Below are 21,646 nucleotides of genomic sequence, written 5' to 3'. Positions count from 1 at the left end.
GTAGAGAGGCTTATAAGCTGGTTAAACATGATAACTAATAATTAAGGAATTGACAGCGTACACTAGAAATATAAATTAAATAAACTTTAATATATATTTTCCGATATTTCTGCAACGTCACGTTGCCATCTTCTTGGGAACTTAATAGACAAGTGCACGCAAGTACTACATAACAGCAAATGAGAAACGAAGCGAGGAAGCTACCGTTTTTCTAAAGTCTTGATGGTGCCCCCTGGCGGGCTATATTGGTAGTTCTTGGCCTTTGGGCTGAAGTTCTTCTGGTAAATGTTTCCCAAATTTGGGGCAGTCTCATGCATCCAAATTTGTTGAGGTTTGGCATGTTCTTAAGGGCTGAGGCTGATTCCATGAATAGTCTTTCATATTTGAACTTGATGTGGTGTATTACTGTGGCTTTCTTTCACCTTATTCTGTGGCGAGTATCCAGAGCATGGTCTGCAAGCCCAGAGTGGCTGTACTGGTGAAATCGGATGTAATCCTTGTGTTCTGAGATTCTGATATTTGCTGTCCTGCCTGTTTGGCCAAAGTAGGGCAATTTACAGCTGCAAAGGACCTGGTATACACCAGGTAGGTCTAGGGAAGTGGTTGGTCTTTAGTGGAGCAGATAAAGGATGCCAATTTTCTATGTGGTCAAGTCATGTTTTTTTTAGGATTTTGATGATTTTTTCTGAGGTGCCTCGGATGTAGGGAATGTTGATGGATTTAGAGTAATCTTTTTTGTGAAAGGGGGGAGGAAAGTGGGGTTGTGGATAACTGGTTTAAGTATTTTTTGGATTCTTTTGGGGCGGTAGCCATTGGCTGAGAAAATATCAAGGATGTGATTTAGTTCAGTGGTTAGGGTGTGATCATTTGGACAGATTAGTTTTGCCCTGTTGAATAGTGTCTTAATAACTCCATATTGTTGTGAGGGGGGGGGGGGATTGTTGGTGAATGTATCTGCCTGTATGGGTGGGTTTTCTATAAACTGAGAAAACCAAGGTTCCATCAGGTTGGCAGGTGACTAGTGTGTCTAAGAAGGGAAGGCAATTATTTTTTTCTTCTTCTTCCTGGGTGAACTTGATTCTGGGGTGTTGGTTGTTTAAGTGTGTTAGGAAGGAGAGGAGTGCATCAGAGCCATGTGGCCAAATAGCAAACACATCATCAACGTAGCGAAGCCATATGGTAGGTTTTTGTGGGGCTGAGTTAAAGGCTTTCTCTTCAAAAGTCTCCATAAAGAAGTTGGCCAAGGGTGGGGAAAGTGGTGAACCCATGGCTGTCCCCTCTATCTGTTTGTAGAATTTTTCCTGCCAAACGAAATAGCCTGAGTTCATTGTAAACTGAAATAGGGCTGAGATATCATGAGGAAATTTAGTTTGGATTAGCTCTAAGGTTTCTTTGAGGGGGACATTCGTGAATAAGGAGGAGACGTCAAAACTGACCATTGTCATTATGTTGGAGTGCAAGGTTTTCTATACTGGCTTTGAAGTGGGCAGAGTTTTTTGTGTGATGGTGTGTTGCCAGTATAGTGTGGGAATCAATGCCATCCACTATGGGACAAAATGGCACATTTTCTTTATGTATTTTTGGAAGCCAATATATGCGGGGGGGGGGGGTCTAGAGTTATGGTTTTAGTCTGTTGGTAATCTCCACAGGCCAAGAAGTGACCTTCTTAAGGAGCCTATGGAGTTTTCTAATTTGCGAGTTGGATTGTATTCAATGGGGAGGTAAGTATCTCGATCTAATAGTAAAGCCTTAAGCTTACCTGTGTAGTCATTATGACTGAGTACCACAGTGGCATTCCCCTTATACACTTTGGTGATAACCATTTCTTTGTTTTTCTTCAAATCTTGTAGTGACTTGTATTCACTAATGGATATGTTGGTTTTTGGTGGTTTTGCTTTTGTGAGAACACAGGCTACATCCAATCTATGTTGTTGGCGATGTGGTTTGGAAGGTGGCGAATCCCGTGTTCAATCTGGATCATTAATTCCTCGACCGGTAATTTCCTAGGAGCAATGGCGAAGTTGTGACCATGTGACAGAGCGTTGAGTGCTTCAGGCTTCAAGATAACTGAAGAAAGGTTAACTACAGTGTTGGTTTGTAGTTTAGGTCTGGACATTGAGTTCTTTATTAATTAATCAAACTTGTTGATATGTCGACTCCGTATTTGTTCGAATTCTTTATTTGCCGCCGTACATGGGACATCATGAAGAACCGATCAAAGCTCGTGATTAAGCATATTTGAAAGCTCATTTTCTAGCGCTAAAATAGCTCTGTTTATGTCGGCTAGGGAACCGCGTGTAGCAGTAATTTGCTCCCGACTCTAGACCCCCCTCATATATGGACTCCCAAAAATACATAAAGAAAATGTGCCATTACGTCCCATAGTGGATGGCATTGATTCCCACACTTACAAACTAGCTAAGCATTTAGCCAAAGCACTCTCACACTATACTGGCAACACACAAAAAACTCAGCCCACTTCAAAGCCAGTATAGAAAACCTTACACTCCAACATAATGACATAATGGTCAGTTTTGACGTCTCCTCCTTATTCACGAATGTCCCCCTCAAAGAAACCTTACAGCTAATCCAAGCTAAATTTCCTCCTGATATCTGAGCCCTATTTCAGTTTATAATGAATGAAGCCATGGGTTCACCACTTTCCCCACCCTTGGCCAACTTCTTTATGGAGACTTTTGAAGAGAAAGCCTTAAACTCTGCCCCGCAAAAACCAACCATATGGCTTCACTATGTTGATGATGTGTTTGCTATTTGGCCACATGGCTCTGATGCACTCCTCTCCTTCCTAACACACTTAAACAACCAACACCCCAGAATCAAGTTCACCCAGGAAGAAGAAGAAAAAAACAATTGCCTTCCCTTCTTAGACAACCAAGTCAACCGCCAACCTGATGGAACCTTGGTTTTCTCGGTTTATAGAAAACCCACCCATACAGGCAGATACATTCACCAATAATCCCATCACCCCCCCCCTCACAACAATATGGAATTATTAAGACACTATTCAACAGGGCAAAACTAATCTGTCCAAATGATCACGCCCTAACCACTGAACTAAATCACATCCTTGATACTTTCTCAGCCAATGGCTACCCCCCCCAAAAGAATCCAAAAAATACTTAAACCAGTTATCCACAACCCACTTTCCTCCCCCCTTTCACAAAAAAGATTACTCTAAATCCATCACCATTCCCTACATCGAGGCACCTCAAAAAAAAATCAACAAAATCTTAAAAAAACATGACTTGACCACTTGTTACAGACCACATAGAAAATTGGCATCCCTTATCCGCTCCACTAAAGACCAACCACTTCCGCTAGACCTACCTGGTGTATACCAGGTCCCTTGCAGCTGTAAATTGTCCTAATTGTCCAAACAGACAGGACAGTAAATATCAGAATCTCAGAACACAAGGATTATATCCGATTTCACCAGTACAGCCGCTCTGGGCTTGCGGACCATGCTCTGGATACTCGCCACAGAATAAGGTGGAAGAAAGCCACAGTAATACACCACATCAAGTTCAAATATGAAAGACTATTCATGGAATCAGCCTCAGCCCTTAAGAACATGCCAAACCTCAACAAATTTGGATGCATGAGACTGCCCCAAATTTGGGAAACATTTATCAGAAGAACTTCAGCCCAAAGGCCAAGAACTACCAATATAGCCCACCAGGGGACACCATCAGGACTTTAGGAAAATGGTAGCTTCCTCGCTTCATTTCTCATTTACTGTTATGTAGTACTTGCATGCACTTGTCTTTGTATTAAGTTCCCAAGAAGATGGCAACGTGACGTTGCCGAAATATCGAAAAGTATATATTAAAGTTTATTTAATTTATATTTCTAGTGTACGCTATCAATTCCTTAATTATTAGTAATTATGTGTGCAATTAATGGCTGATGAATTGTAAATGAACCGAGAAACAATCAGGATAATTTTAACTGAAGAATTGGGTATGGAAAAGATTTCTGCGAAGTTTGTGCCTCGGATCTTAATGGATGAACAGAAGCAGCAACAGCTTCAAGTTGTGACTAATCTTTCTGCAAATAAGCGCATGTTTCCAAGAGTAACTATGGGTGATGAAACCTGGTGGTTTCAGTATGATCCCAAAACAAAACACCAGAGCATGCAATGGAAAATCCTGAGTTCAGCACGTCCAAAAAGAGCATGCATGTCACATTCACAGTTCAAGACCATGCTGGTGTATTTCTTTGATCACAAGGGGATAGTCCATTATGAATGCATTGAAAAGGGAAAAACAGTCCACCAACAAAGTTATTCAGAGGTGCTGAAAAGATTAGGAGATTCTGTTCAGAGAAAAAGACCTGAATTGTGGCCTGACAAGTGGATCATCCATCATGACAATGTGCAAAGCAATAGTGCACTCATTGTGGCCTGACAAGTGGATCATCCATCTCGACAATGAGCAAAGCCAAAGTGTACTCACTGTGGCCTGACAAGTGGATCATCCATCCTGACAATGCGCAAAGCCATAGTGCACTCATTGAGAGTAACTATGGGTGATGAAACCTGATGCTTCCAGTATGATTCCAAAACAAAACACCAAAGCATGCAGTGGAAAATCCCGAGTTCGCCACGTCCGAAAAAAGCATGCATGTCACATTCACAGTTCAAGACCATGCTGGTGTGTTTCTTTGATCACAAGGGAATAGTGCACTATGAATGCATTGAAAAGGGACAAACAGTCCACCAACAAAGCTATTTAGAGGTGCTGAAAAGATTATGAACCTATGGTACAGGTTCAAAACACTTCTTCTAGAAACAAGCAAAGAAATGTGTGGTGTATCATTAAATAATAAACAGAAGAAACATAAAACACCCTGGTGGATTGAAGAACTAAAAGAAGAAATTAAAAAGAAAAAGCAATTATGGAAGAGATATATAACATCAAAGCTGCAGGTTGATAGAGAACTATACAACAACCAAAGAAATAAAGTTAAAACCTTAGTGAAAGCAGAGAAAAGAAAATGCTGAGAAGACATCGGATATACTTTAGAAACAAAATTTTAAAGGAAACCAAATACTCTTCTATAATGTTTTAAGAAGAATGAGGTCAGAGAAAGAATGCCCCATAAAGTTTATCAAAAATAAGGATGGAAAGTTACTCACAAATTCCGAAGACATCATGGAAAGATGGAAACAGTACTTTCAAGAATTATTGGAAGATGCAGGACATGGAAAAAATAGAACCCTAAGAGCAAGACACACAAGCAAAATAGAAGATCAGAGTGAAGAAATTCATGCAAATGAACTGTTAGCAGCAATAAATAAAATAAAACTGGGCAAATCAGCAGGCCATGACCAAATAACACCAGAAATGGTAAAGAATTTAGGAACGAAAGCCATAAAATTTCTTTTACACCTATTCAATGTTGTATGGAAAAAGAAAAGTATTCCCAAAGACTTGGAAGTAGCTATAATAATCCCCACATTTAAGAAAGGAGACAACCGCAAATGTGAAACCCATAGAGGAATTTCGCTTTTAAGCGTTCCAGGAAAATTATATACCCGCATTTTAGAAGCGAGCTTTGGAATCAAATAGAGGACACGCTGGATGAAATGCAATATGGCTTTGGAAAAAATAGCAGCACACAGGATCTTATCTTCAGTCTTAGACAAATATCAGAGAAAACATTGGAATATGGAAAAGAACTACATTCATGTTTTATAGATTTTGAAAAGGCCTTTGACCGAGTTCCCAGACACTTAATATGGCAAACATTAAAGAAAAACAAGATACAAGATAACTTAATAGCAGCCATACAAAGCCTCTACAAAAGTAATAGAAATTATGTAAGAACCTGTAATAATAGATCAAAAGAATTTGAAACAAGTGTAGGAGTGAGGCAAGGCTGTATCCTCAGCCCTCTTCTCTTCATCGTAGTAATGGATGAAATTTTAAAGGCATGCCAAACAAAAACAAAAAAGTTCCACTTAGGATACAGGAAACTGAAAGAAACTAGGATTTCACATATGGCTTTTGCAGATGATGTAGTGATTCTAGCAAATACAGCTGAAGATCTGCAGTACAATATCAACATTTGGCATGAAGAAACAAAGAAAAGGAATATGACCATAAATATAAATAAAACTAAAACAATGATCATATCTAGAAATCAACAAAAACACACAATAAAAATAGAGAATCACCAACTGGAACAAGTCCACTCCTTTAAATACTTGGGATCATATATACAAGAAGATGGTAGACTAGACACAGAAATTAACAACAGGATAAGAGGGGGAACAAAGCTATTCTATGCAATGAAAGACCCACTCCTAGATAAGAAAGAAGTCACCCAAAATACCAAAATGGCAGTGTACCGTTCAGTGTTTCTACCAACATTAACATACAGTTGTGAGTCTTGGTGTTTAACAACAGGAAACACAAATAAACTACAAACAATTGAAATGAAATATCTCAGGAAAGTGGCACAAAAAACAAGACTAGACCGAATAAGAAATCAAACCATAAGAGACAGCCTTCAAGTTGCACCTCTGAATCAATTCATAACACAAGCCCAAATGAGATGGTTTGGACATCTCAATCGAATGGAAGAAGGAAGAATAGCAAGAACTGTATACGAAAGCCAGAAAATAGGAAAAAGCAACATAGGCAGACCCAGGAAAGGTTGGCAAAAGGAAATTAAAGAAAAATTGGAAAAGAAGGGAATTAATTGGAAAGAAGCAAAACAACAAACCATGGACAGGACGGCATGGAAATCTCTTTGGCAAAATCTCGACGCTTAAAAGCATAAGAGATCATAGACGAAGAAGAAGAAGAAGAAAAGATTATGAGATTCTGTTCAGAGAAAAAGACCTGAACTGTGGCCTGACAAGTGGATCATCCATCACGACAATGCGCAAAGCCATAGTGCACTCATTGTGGGAGAGTTTCTAGCCAAGAAATCGATTACTGAATTAGGTCATCCTGCTTATTCACTCGACTTAGCTCCGTGTGATTTCTGGCTGTTTCCAAAATTAAAGACTGCACTAAAAGGACAAAGATTTTCTGACATCGCTGATATCCATCATAATGTGATAAAGGAACTCAAGTGTATTCCAGAAAAAGAGTTCCAGGCCTTGTTTCCAAAAATGGGAACACCCATCAAAACCAGCGTATAAATGCAAAAGGGGACTACTTTGAAGGTGACAGTAGCCACTAATATAATAGTTTTTTTTTTTTTTTTTTTTTTTTTTTACAGGTGCAAAATAAATTGTCACACCTCATAAAAAATAAGGTAATTTTATGCTGAAATTAAAATCTCATTGAAGTGTAATAAGCATAAGCTTAGAACGGTGAGGGCCTCTGGCAATATATCAATTTATTAATTATTTATCTATTATTAAATAATTTTGACAACACACATAAATAAATACAAATCAGAATAAAAAACCGACCTGTTTTGTTCTTGTTCTAATCTAATAAGTGCTGTCTCTAAATCCATAGTAGCACCATTTGTTTCCGTCATGGTATGGTAGTCCTGGGTTAAGATTGGAAAAAAAAAAAAAAAAGAGACAATTCAGATTACAAAGAACTTTCATCACGGACTAATGTAATATTAAGGACTACAGTGAAGCATGAAATGGAAATGTTCTACGCAAACTCAGAACTGCAATGACTGAATAAATTTCGGCAAAAATTTCCATAAGGATTCTAATTCACAAATTTCACAGTTGTTACTCTAGATGATTTCAATTATATAGCAGTTTCTGAAATGCCCTACTGAATTCATTTGGCAACTTCAAGATCATAAATACCATTTTCATCAAGATCTGAATGACTGCTATATATATATAGTCAGACAAAATAATACAGTAATCTACCTTTATCCAATCACACTGGAAAGGAGCAATTTGTCATTTTGATAATTGAAGGAATGGGATTATGTACAATTACATGGTGCTGTACCAGAAGTTGTTTGACACACAAGGGATGGTTAACTGTAGGGTTGTTTTGAAGGTTAGATAAATGGTAGATTACTGTAGGACTGTTATAATAAATCTGGAAATTAAGCCAATCTAAGAATTTATAAAATAATTATATATCTTACTTCATTCCTTTATAATATTAAACAATAAAGTAGACTTTAAATAAAAAGCTTCCACATATCCAAAAAACCTTTTTAAATTATTATCCTATTGGTTTTGGATAAATAAGCATATAGGTCACAAAGTAAAACAATAACTAGCAGGACATTAACAGTTTTAAAAATATTCACTTTTTTAAACAATATAACATTTGGTTCATTGCTGTATGTTGCATCTCACTATCATGCTGCTATGAAAAAGACAAGTTTGTTGAGGTTCTGTAATGGAAAAGAAATAATTTTTTTAAACCCAACAGGGCTAAGACAAATGGCTAAATGATGCTAATGCTGGACTATCAGTCTGGTAATGCATTTAAAACATACTTTCTTGCCAGTATTACTTCCATTTTCTTTATAATAGTAAAGAATGACTGCTGAAATACAATATCTACTTCATATGACCTTTCAAACTGTATGCAAAAAAAGGAAATGAGATAACAGATCATATGAAGAAACTGATGACTACTTTTCCATTAAAGTTTTCCTGTTAGATCAAGACCCAGCCCTAGTCACATGCATCCGATACCAGTAAGTTCTTATGCACTATATCCCAATTTTATGTGACCCCATTATACGCTATCCTATTTGATCCCATAGCTTAGAAATTTGAACATATATACATTCCTAAAGGAGAACGTCTTTATTATTCTATGAGATGAGTTATATAGAATTTGTAAATGCACTGATTTATGTCTGTCAACTGGTTTTCATATTCAGATATTTTGTCTACTGAGGAGAAGCAAAAATCTGAGCTGAGAGAACTGTATGTATATACTTCTAAGATAAGCTAATTCAGTTTTAGTCAAAGAGGTTTCAGAAAAGTTCCTTGTGTATAGAGTGATCTCCTCCTAAATACAGGAGTTCGTATGCACCCTGTGGCCATCCTATAGTACAAGCTGATATCCAGCTTGTACTACAGGGTAGCCCATAAGTCACGAAGGATTTAAAACATTAAATAACTTTTATTTATTAACAATTGTGATTTTTTTTTTTTTTTTTTTTTTGTTATAAAGAAATACAGAACATGGAGATTTTTTTTTTATTTTTTTTTTTATTAGTTATGAAAAAACCACATCACATAAATGCCTTCCAGTTTTGGCTTCACAAAGACAAGTCCTATGACATGTTCCATGAGAGCTGTTTTTTCTGGCTACAAAACCCTGTACAAATGTTTTCCTACAAGGAGAATATTTGTACAGAAATTAGAGTGCTGCAGAATCCATACAGAAAAACATAATTAACTGAAGCAAAAGGCAATCCAACAATGATCATTCATGCAGAAATTAAGACACTGCAGTAAGAAACATTAACAGCTCTCATGCAACATGCCATAGAAAGGGCCCACCTTTCTAGAGCCAAAAATGTAAGGCAGTTATGCGATGGTTTTTCATAACTAGTAAGAAAAATCCCTCGTTCTGTATTTCATTATAATAATAATAATAAAACGAATAAACATAAGAAATAAGTTATTAAATGTTTAAACTCCTTCGTGATTTATGGGCCATCCTGTAAAAGCTAGTTATCACTTGGAGTGGTCACTGAGAATAATCCAGAAGCTAGGTAGCTAGTAGCTCTGAACTGAGTGGCTAGTTAGTTACAGCTCTAAACAATATATTAAGCTCTTGTTAGGAAAGTGGTAGCAACTTATTTTATACAATAAGCCACTGTAAATTTACCTAGAATATGTTGAAAATTCTCATCTATGTTGCTTACAAATATATGAACAGTGGTGTTTACTTAAAACACACATGCTGTTCAATGACTATTCGATATTTATTAAGACATTTTTTCATTCTAGATGGCACATTTATACTTTTATGAATAAATCACATCATCCAATATTATTATTATTAAGAGAGACTTCCAGCAAGTGAAGGACTCATTGAGAGAGGCCACACACTACATGTACTTGCTATCATACTTATTCTTGAATTCATTCACACTGCTTGCACACACACACACACACATCCAATGGTAATCCATTCCATTCATGCCATTCTGAGAGAAAAATCTAGCCCTCACTCCTTCTTAGCAACATTCATTTTCAGCTTCCAAAGATGCTCTGTTGTCCTTTCCCCCCACTCTTCATAAAGTGAACAATTCCGTCATTCTTCTGTTTGCTAGAATCTGCAGTCTACAAAATTCTCAATCTGCCCTCAAAATCAGTATCCACAATCCTGATATCATTTAACACTCTCCTTTGCGCTCTCTCTCTCTCTCCACTGTATCAGAATCAAAATGGAAACCAGGTGACCAGACCTGTGCACAATAGTCCAAGAGGTCTTATTAAGGCCTTATAAAGAGGCAAAATGACATCCTTATCTTTACGTGTCAAAGTTCGTTTCAGCATTGCAATTATCTTTCAAGTTGTATTTGCAATCTTTGCTACATGCCTCCTAAACTTCAACTACCTACCCACTAACACTCCAAGATCCCTAGCCTGATCAGTTTCTTCTGCCCCAACCAATATCCACCACATTGTGGTGGATATTGGTGGGGTGGATTAGAATCCAGTGTGGTGGATTCAATATCCACCACACTGGATATCTTATCATGCCCAAGTGCATGACTTTATATTTACTGACATTGAACTGACATCCATTTTCCCATGCCCACAATTTCAGTCTATTCAAATCATTCTGCAAGTACTGTATATCAGCAGCAGCATTCCTGATTATCCTACTTATCTTTGAAGATCAGCAAATAGCTGTATGTCGCCTGTCAAGTCCTTCCCAATACCATTAATGTACAGATTGAATAACAGTGGACCAAGGACAGATCCTAACAATAACATTGAATTGAATAACAATATCAGTAAACTGTTTCACTCTTATTCATCCACTGCATAATGCATATGCAGTGGATGAATTTATTACTCTAAAAACACTTCATGAACATTTCCCAAATTTTGATGCTATAATTATTCATATTACATAACTTATGCATTTAATTTATGTATATATGTAATTTAAATGAACTTTTAAACATTATAGACCAATCAATAGCTTGAGAGTAGTGGTAAAGGTACCAAAGAAGTCCAAATACAAAATTCAAGAATGGCTGGATAAGAATGTGATCCTCTATGGTGGAAAGTATGGCTTTGTAAAGGGTAGGACATGTCTTAGTAATTTACTCACTTTTTTTTTCTTTTTTTTTTTTTTTTAACAATAGAATGATAGGCAAGCTGGATAAAAGGAATGGCAACATTATGATACTACTTTTCTTTGCAAAGGCATTTGACAGAATATTACAACTGGAACTCTGCTGGATATTACAACTGGATATGAGACTAGTTGATGAATTCTGCTCCTCCAAAAATTATTGTTTAGTTTATGGAGGAACAGAATCTAGGAGAAGGTAGGTAATTAGTGGGTAGGGATCTGTGCTTGGAGCACTTATTTAATCTTTGTATCAATGATCTAAAGGGAAATACTGAATTATTTGCTAATGATGCAAAATTACCTGGTGTAAAAATTAATCAATACAATGTAGAGAACTGCAGAGCGACTTAAATAAGCAGACACAATGGGCAAAAAATAACGGGTACCAGTTTAACGTGGAAAAGTGTCAAGTTATGCCTTTCAAGATGAAAAGATTGAAAGCTTTTGCACTACACTGATGGAACTGTACTCAATGAAATTGATGAAGCTATGAATTTGGAGGCAATAGAGAATAGGGAATTGATAAGAGGGAATTGCTTACAGATAATTACTTTGTTAATGAAGACCCACTGGCATGCAGAGATAAGGAAGTTAGTATTCCCCTTTATGAAGCTTTGATACAATGACTTACTGGGCAGTCAATGATTATATCAAAGTGTTTTTTTTTTTTATTTTGTATAATGATGGAATGGCTGTGACCCCTTTTAGGGGGACATACGACCCTATCTCAATTTCCCCTATTTTTATCTAGGCTCGGGACTGGCATCCAACCTATGGTTGGAGGGACTATATTAAGCATTCCTGACTGTAATCAGTGTGTGTTCACAGTGCCAGTTTGCCTGTTCTGAAGATGAAAAACCCAAGTTTCTGGGTGAAAAAACTCCCTACCTCTGTATGAGACTAACTCACCTTTCATCAAAAGAGACCAGATAAAGGTTTCTCAAGTCATGGATGGGAATCAAACCGAGGTCTTTCCAACCAACAGGCTTCGTCTATACCGACTGAGCTACGGTGGCTCATCAAAGTGGTAAAGAGGATTCAGAGGATAGTGACCAAAGATGGTCAGTGGTTTGTTGGGATACATTGAAGGAATCTCCTTGTAGATTGTGTTATATACAAAAGCGATTACTCAGAAATCACAATCGGGCATACCCTGGGCAACGCTGAAACTAAACATTTGGCTAATCCTTCAGCTACCGGAACAATCATGCGAACTATAAATCAGCCTTCTTCAAGGCTAGCTTTTAAGACAACTTCAATAAATATTGAAGGACTGACATCCGAAAAGGAAGTTTTATTAGCAGACGTGTGATACATGCAAATGTGATGTTTTAGTTATTCAGGAGACACATCGAGGGGTAAACAGCAGTAGACCAAAAATTCATGGCATGAAATTAGTAGCTGAGAGACCACACGAGCAATACGGTAGTGTTATATTTGCTAAACCAGACTTGGATATTAAATCTATACACATGACATCCCATAATAATATACAGATATTAACCATCGAGATCAAGTCCTGCACAATCACATCGGTATATAAGCCACCTAATGAAGATTTTGTCTTCAAAGAGCCTGTCAACTTTAACATGGTTAAAATAATACTCTGAGACTTTAATTGTCCGAGTTCAACATGGGGCTACAAAATGACTGACAGGAATGGTGCTGAGCTGGAAAACTGGGCTGAGAGAGAAGGACTGAAGCTGATCCATGATCCCAAGTTAAGACCATCTTTCAATAGTGGAAGGTGGAGAAGAGGCTATAATCCAGATAACATCTTTATCAGTGAACAAGTAGCCGTGCAAGCGATGAAGGTAGAAGAGCCGATACCAAGAACTCAGCACAGACCTGTTACTTGTGAAGTCAGAGCCATTATCAATCCAGAGATAGTACCTTTTAAGTGACGGTTTAACTTTAAAAAAGCAAGATGGGACGGATTTGCAAAGGAACTCGATCAGACAGTAAACACTCTTGAAGCAGATTCAAGTAACTATGAAGAGTTCGTGAATACCATCAAAATAGTATCTCGGCGGCACATACCACGAGGGTGCAGAACTCAATATATCACTGGGCTTAATGAAGATCAGACAGAACAACTAAAAGAATATAAAATCCGATATGACAAGGATCCTTTCGCTGTAGATCCAATTGAGGCAGGCGAAAAACTGATGGACAAACTCACAGATGGTAGAAAGAAGAGATGGATGAAGCTACTGCAGAATTTGGATATGAAACAGAACAGCAGACTAGCATGGAAACTGCTGAAGAATTTAAGCAACGATTCAACTAAAACTCCAGTTTACGAAACAGAGGTCACGGCAAACTAGATCGCTTACCAGCTATTATTGAATGGCAGGACAGACAAGAAGATACTGAAAACCAATCTTATGCACGTTAAAGAAGCTGAGACTAATTCATTAGCCTCTCCATTCTCCGAAGAAGAACCATGAAAAGCTATATGTCACCTGAAAGAGAATAGAGCTGCTGGACTGGATGACATTCGGACAGAACAGATAATGCGTTTCGGTCCGGTAACCATCCAATGGCTGGTGAAATTGATGAATAGGTATGCAGAATCTCTTCAGTTGCCCAAATTATGGAGGAAAGCTCAAGTGGTAGCTTTACTTAAACCAGGAAAGGAACCAACAGTCTAAGGATTTTCGCCCCATTTCTCTCCATTGCCATTTGTGTATAAAGTTTTTGAATAAATGATTCTGGAAAGAATAGCAGCAAACATTGACGAGAAACTTATACCCAAGCAAGCCGGTTTTCGTCCCCAAAAGTCCTGCTATGGCCAAATTCTGAATTTCACGCAGCACATCGAAGATGGTTACGAGAAGAAGCTTGTGACTGGAGAAGCATTTATTGATCTTTCAGCAGCATATGACACTGTTAACCACAAGAAACTGTTGGTCAAGCTGTATACCAAATAACGAAAGACTTTCACCTCATAAATGTAGTTAAAACCATGCTCCAGAATCGACGATTCTAAGTAACTTTCTAAGTAACAAGGAAAGAAGAGCAGATGGAGAAATCAATGGTTTACCTCAAGGCAGCATATTGGCCCCGATGCTCTACAATATTTATACTAACGATCAGCCAACCCACCCACAAGTGAGGAGGTTTATCTATGCCGACGACACAGCTATATGCAGTCAAACAAGGAGTTTTGAAGAAGTTGAGAAGAGGTTGACAGAAGCCTTAGAAATACTCTCCAATTACTATGAGATCAATTGCCTGAAGCCTAACCCAAACAAGACTCAGGTATGTGCTTTCCATCTGCGCAATAGGGAAGCAAAACGCCAGTTAAACATTGTCTGGAGAGGAAAACGCCTCAAATACCTCAGCAACCCCAAATATCTTGGAGTTAAGCTGGATCATACCTTGTCGTATAAGATACATTGCCAGGAACTAAAAGGAAAAATCTATGCAAGAAATTACATCATAAGAAAAATGACCAGCACGACGTGGGGGAGCTGAACCAGAGGTACTTCGCTCGATGACTTTGGCATTGTGTTTTGCTGCAGGGGAGTATGCTGCCCCAGTGTGGGAGGCATCCATCCATGCGAAACACATGGATGTGGCTTTAAATGATACCATTAGGATCATAACCGGATGCCTAAGACCAACCCCGGTCAACAAGCTGTATCCCTTAGCAGGCATAGCACCACCAGGCATAAGAGATCAAGTGGCCGGTGAGATAGAGGAAAAAAAGCAGATGACGGATGAAAGACATCCAATGTACGGTCATATCGTCACGGCTTCTTGACTCAAATCGAGGCATAGTTTTATGCAAAGAACTAAACCATTGATCCATAAACCTGAGGAGCGACACCTTGATCTATGGAGGGAATCGGTTCAACTTCAAGAAGCCCCCCCATAATTAAGGAAGAGCTAACCAAGGGATATTACCTACCCTATAGCACCTGGAGGACTCTGAGCCATCTTAGAGTGGGAGTGTCCAGATGCAGAAGTAACCTGATGAAATGGGGTTATGCAGATGATGATGACAACTGTGACTACGGACACGTCCAAACTGATGAACATCTTTTATGTTGCCCATAACTAATTGATGTGTGCTCCACAGATGACATTCTGATGGTCAATGACAAGGCGATACAAGCCGCTGTTTTTTGGATGGAGAGGATATGATTGGTGTTCCGGACTCAGAAAGTAAAGTAAGTAAGTGGTGTTTGTTGAATGGTCTCCATGAGGATGGAGTGCAAGTCTGTGGGTTGCAGAAGTTGGACATCAGACAAAAAAAAAGAGGGGATATGATAGAAACATTTAAGTTAGTAAAAGGATTTTACAGGACTGACATTTCTGCACTTGGCTAGGAGAGATAGAACATTGAAATCATCCCTAGAAATAGAGTAAGTCTGGTTAGAAAAGGCCTCAGGAATATATATATATATATTTTTTTTTTTTGGAAAGTAGTAAGGAGTGAACAGGCTGATAAACTCTACAGCGAATGCTTTGTCGGTGAACCTAAGAGGTTTGATGATAAGAATTGTGTGACCATGTCCGGGCTCCCCACAATGAGTCTCCAGGTTCCATGGACATTCCCATTAACAAATCTCAAAAATATGCTGTACTTTACAACATATTCCTGCCAAAATGAAAAACATAACCTCAAGTCAGAAGATACTTTGGACTTTTACAGGAGATAATTTATCACCCAATGTGACATCGCCTTGCTTACTGAAGATGCTATAAAATTATGCTTAGTCTTCAGAGCAAGAACTTTGGCTTATTTAATGCTCTGTGAAACATTTAAATTTTTGCAAAAAAAAAAATTATGGAACTCTGAAATGCAAGGTCTATTAAAATGATTTTCTACAAGAGTTATTATTAGCATCGTTTATCACATGATAGCTGCAGTATTGTAAGAGCTATCACTCAAAATCTAGTTACATTCTCTGTGCACTTCAAATGCTATCAAAGACTAATCTTACAAACAACTTTACATTAAGGTCAGGATACCAATGTCAAACATGTTAATGCAACCATAGTTGACAATAGTACTACCATAAAATCTCATGTAGTGAATTTTTGTTGAAATTCTCCGACATCAATTTTACAGAGCTGATAAATCATGTGGGGAAAAAAAAAAAAAAAAGATTGTATATCACCGTAATTTAATGATTAAATGCCGATGTTGAATTGTAAAGGTAGCTGAATGTAGAAGTGACATTGAATTGTACATGAGTTATAAAACATGTAAAGGTTTGAATTGTACATAACGCTGGTTTAATGTTTAAATTTTGATGCTAAATTGTAAAAGTAACTGAATGTTAAAGCATGCGCACCTGGAGTTAAGAGCATTAGTCAGCATTATGTTGGTGACCTGAAGATGAACAAAAGTGCTGAAGGTCAAGGCAAGTGACGTCAGTATGTTTATGGAAGATCCGAGGATCTCCGACCCTAGGACAAAGAACTTCAGATCGTATGAAAAAGTCTTGAGAACCTCAGGATGATCTCTCTCTTAGTTTTTCTCTTGCTGCTCGAATTCCTGAGGTTTTGCTGGAGCGTGATCCCCCTCCTCAGGTATGGGGGAACCCAAGAGAGGCAGTTTTTTCTTCGGAGATGTGTTTCCAGTAATGCAATGTGCCACGTGCAACTAGATACACGACGCCCAAGTAGATCCAGTACTGACAGAGAGCAATGCCATGATTCCCGGAAGGACTACTGTCAAGAGTCTATCAGTGAAAGCCAGTACACAGAATGAAGGGAAGCAGTCAACAGAACGACCATAAATCTTCAAAGCTGGTAGGACTGTGTGTGTGTGTGTGTGTGTGTGTGTGAAACTGCAAATTATGAGTAGACTCTATTGTACTAGTGTTAAAGGTAATGCATAAGAGTTGTATATCCACTCTAAACGTAGCTCTGTTAAATTAGTTGTTATCACTATGAGATAATAGAGGCTGAGTGTTAGCTAGTATATACTAACAAAGAATGTTTAGCCAACAATGTCGTTTGTAATAGCCAGTAATTACCTAGATTTGTAAACAAGTTATTTAAGTATTTTGAATAAAATTGTGAAGGTTACAATTTGAGCTCATGACAGGTCTTAGAGAGCAAATGTTCAACTGTGTGTTATATTTAATTAAGGTTTGTTTAAGGTTAAATAAACATGTTTTGTTTGTTTAAATATATCGCCTGATCTTTGACCAATGTCAATGACCGAACCTGTGTGTCTAAACAGAGTAATTGCCACAACTCAATAATTAAGGTTTATTTAAGAAAGTGATATATCCTATATGTGTTCTAACTAATCTTCTCATGCTCTACAGTTAATTCAGGATGGTGTAGTCGATAAATATAAATTTTTCCTGAATTACATAGTGTGGTGAAACAGGCAATTCACCTATAATGGTGAATTGCCTATTTCAAAAAGTCTTTTCACTTGCGGTGCAAGCACTTATAGGAAGTTAAGGGATTACTAGTGGGAACAAAGTTAATCAAATTAGAGTAAGGTTAGAGTAAAGTGTATGTAACAGAAAGTAACTGTAAGGAGAGCAAGCTATAGAATAGATATAGTAGAAATAAAAATATACAAAGGGCGCAGTCAACACTATATAGAGAAATTTAACACTACCATTCCCATCTCTTAGCACTTCTAGCAATCAACTGCTATACATATGTCATTTCAAAGATAAAATGACTGATATACATCAATAGGTGAATGCTAGGAAATAAAAAGCAAAATAATCATGACTAATATATTTTAATGCTAACCTTGTCTACGCTGTCTTGAACAGACTGCTGTGAGAGTACTTCCTCAAGTTTGGCACACCTACTTCTATATTCTTCCACCTAAAAAAATAACAAAATATTATGAATATCTCACCAACAGGACCAAAGGAGCAATATTAGAAGTCAGGTTTCCTTGATTTCTGAATAGTAGTAAACATTGATTATCATTTAAGATAAGAAAAAACAGAATTCATCTCAAAAATCATTTCAAACATGGTCCACATTTTATGCATGTATAATGCACAATAACATCTGACCTGTACATTAAAAGATATCTATTGATGACTGTATCCAAGATATCAAAGTTTGATAAATTCTTAAAAATAATGGGGAAACAATTTTGAAATCTTACTATATATGTAGTTCAGGAGACATAAATTTTAAAATGGAACCCATTTTAAAATTTTTGTTTTAATTTGACGTGCCCCCAGCACAGTAGCATTCTTTTAACAGTTACATTTTTTTTTTTTTTGCAAGTATGCAACACCAACAGGCTGCTCAGTATTGTGCAATAAATAAAAACTCAACTAAATGGTGGGAACTATTTTATAAACTTAATGTGTAACCAAAATTCAGCACTTACATATTTGTCTATAGCAGTAATTTAAAAAATTAATTAATTAATGTGTTTTTAAGTATACTGCTTCCTATTGCAAGCAGTTTCACATTTTGCCTTCAAGAAACCTAACATAGTATCATTCCACATTCACTGGTGTTGTAGCTAATTAGATACCAACACAATGGGCCATTAATGGGCTAGTAACATACAATATTTAACATCTCTCAGCCAAGTTGCCCAGTGGCGTGGCCTATTTCTGCAAATGGAACTCTGGTAGGACAAGCATTGCCACCTTAAAAGCATACCTTCCCTAGTTGGAAGAAAGATCAGCTAGACCTTTAGGGGGGTGATACATGACTTTCAGTGCCCAGTGAAATACCACCATCCTGCTTACTGAAGGCATGAAGCAACTATCCATGTTTCATCACTAGAGTAGGGTCTCTGGTTTCTGTCTCCTCCCTTGCTTTATACATATGCAATACAGGTGGTTGCCTTGCAGGGCACTCTCCACATCATAATTATTAAACTAGGAAGTCAGCTCCTCCTCCTTCATTTAAGGGTACAGCAATAAAGTAGTTTCCACAGGCCAGATGCCAAATAGTACATGGGACCAAATCTGTTGATAACACTTTTGGGGGAGGGGGGTTCCTGATCAGCTACCAAATAATCCTGCTGCTTACTCTGCCAGGTTGTGACTGGAGGGATTCTTCTGAGTATAACAGCTTGGAAGGCATACACTGTTGAGGACACTTAAATTGAGGATCTGGGCACTCCTCGCCTTGTGTGAAAAATGTATTCACAAAGTCCTTCACCATTCCTATTCTATAAATATTTCCAATATTCTGCTATCATGAAAGACAGAATAAAAAAATTAGTCACTATAGAAAAAAAAATTAACTTTCCCGACAAAAAAAGAATTTTGTTGATTCAAAAAGAATAAAAAAAAAAATTAACAAATTGGAAAATAAAATATAAATATATTAAAAAAAAATCCAACAAAACGAAATCCGTGTAGACTTGGGAATTATTTTTTCTTTACATGAATTTTATATTGAGTCCCCCACCCAACATATAGACTCATTAGCAAATTCAACAACATGCACCACTAATTACAGACATCCAAAACCCAATCTGTTATTCATCACTGAATTTCAACTGGCATCCTCTACCACTGAGGTTCATCTAAACTTTATATACCAAGTAAGGTGGAATATGAGTTTGTCAGGTCTGATATCATATGCCAAAGATTATTAATCAGACCTGGAAATCTCCTTAATATAATCTGCTTTGGCTCAGGATTTCTTTGCTTCATTTGCTGCTCTCCTAATTCTGATGACTGACTTTTTTTGATTATTTATCTCTGAAAGTTTATCGCATACATTCAAATTACCCCAAAAGAAATTCCAGCTGGTTCCCCTTCTCTAATTTCACAGACATGCTAGATGAGAAGCTGACATATTTGCTTTCACTAATGATCTAATGCAAATTGTTCACCAACCTACCTACTACAAACTAGATAATTTTCATTATTCTCCCAATACCCTGGACCTTTTCTTAACCCCCCACCTCTCTCTCCCCAAATACACCACTGACATTCTCTCCTCTTGGTGACTGATCATAACCTTGTTCATGTTTCCTTTCTACAGACTGTCTTTCTCCCAGTTTTATATCCTATGGTGCTATAATATTGCCAATTGAGATGATCTTCAAGATTTCGATGCCTCTTTCCTATGGTCTGATTATTATTTCTGCTTATGATCCAAGCACTTGCTCCAATCTAATAACCAAAATTATTCTTGCTAGGATGTATACTGCTTTGGTAACAAATGTACCAAAGCAGTAAAGCTAAAAATTATGCATATGCACAATTTTTAAATATAAAGCAGATTTTAAATATGAGATGAGTGAGATGGAAACAACAAAGAAAGAATGAGTGAAGGAAGACTCCTCAGAGAAAAAAAGAGAGAGATATCAACCTCGAGGGAGAAAGAATAGAGGAAAGCCTTTGAAAAGATGGAAAGAGACCGTAACAGGCCCATAAATCAAACCATGCAGACTGTAAAAAGCCCCACCCCCTTTATGAGTAAACTGTGAGCTTCCTCTCTGGTTGTTCACTGTGTGTCATATTAGATGTTTCCCTGTTGACTGATTTTTTCATCAGCAATGGAGCATCCCAAGACTCCAATTCTCTTCTTCCTATACATCAGTGATCTCTGTAATATCCAATCCTATTTATAACTTTGCTGATCAGAGTATACTCAATTCCTCATTCATTTACAAATATTTGTAGTCCTCAGATGACAAATTTCTATGGCTGATGCCTTAAACATCAATTGTTTGGCCATTCTCAAGTTGAGTGAAATAATAAATTTTAATACTACCAAAACACAATCCTGTCATATTTACTAGAAGGAAGGGTCACACCTCACTCTTCCTCACTTTTGATAATCTTTAGCTACAATCAATATCAGTTTTCTCCTCTTGACTCAACTTTCAAGATGTAGCCTATCTACTATAAACACATGTCTATAGCTACTTCGGCCTCCCAAAAAGCTTGGGAGGCTGAAGTAGCTTTTTATTATAAGCAATATTTTCATTCTGCTTAACTCCTAACACTTTATAAATCCATCAAACCTTAGGAATATTGTTCTTACCATTTGGTGTGACACACCAAAAACCTCCCTCAGAATGCCTGATTGTAACAAAGCTATTCATTTCACAGATGAAGGAACAGGAACGAAGTCCAAACTAGAATTGTAGTCCCTTGTCAGACACATGGTGCAATTCCTGACTTTCCATTCCTGCCATTGAAATGAACATCAGACTTCCAAAATTTAATCCCTAAGTATGCAAGGGTGAATGAAGAAAATAAATAAGTAATAAAGTATGCACATATTACAAGCTAAAATAATATGAATAAAACTCTCCTTAGCTTTCTTTGCAAGCATCATACAGGTTGTAGGGATATTTGCAAAGCTGTTCAACTGTTTGAGCCAAATTTAGAATTATAGGTGGTTTTTACATTGCTTAA

At 37.3% G+C, this 21,646-nt stretch overlaps 1 protein-coding gene across 1 annotated transcript in view; it reads right to left on the bottom strand.

The window, feature by feature from the left end:
• LOC150107584 (rootletin-like) overlaps nucleotides 1-21,646 on the bottom strand; it is a 283,556-nt gene that overhangs the window by 147,830 nt on the left and 114,080 nt on the right. The window contains exons 5-6 of the mRNA XM_090392134.1: nucleotides 18,039-18,116; nucleotides 7,451-7,533 (exon numbers count right to left, since the gene is read on the bottom strand). Coding sequence (XP_090248260.1) covers nucleotides 7,451-7,533; nucleotides 18,039-18,116 — 161 coding nt within the window. The remainder of the gene's footprint in view (nucleotides 1-7,450; nucleotides 7,534-18,038; nucleotides 18,117-21,646) is intronic.

This window comes from Typopeltis vanoorti, chromosome 4 (assembly GCF_054136105.1).
Source record: "Typopeltis vanoorti isolate ZY-2024b chromosome 4, IOZ_Tvanoo_1.0, whole genome shotgun sequence".
Classification (NCBI taxonomy): Eukaryota; Metazoa; Arthropoda; class Arachnida; order Uropygi; family Thelyphonidae; genus Typopeltis; species Typopeltis vanoorti.
Note: the sequence above shows the minus strand (reverse complement) of the source record. Positions and strands in the feature narration are given on the sequence as shown.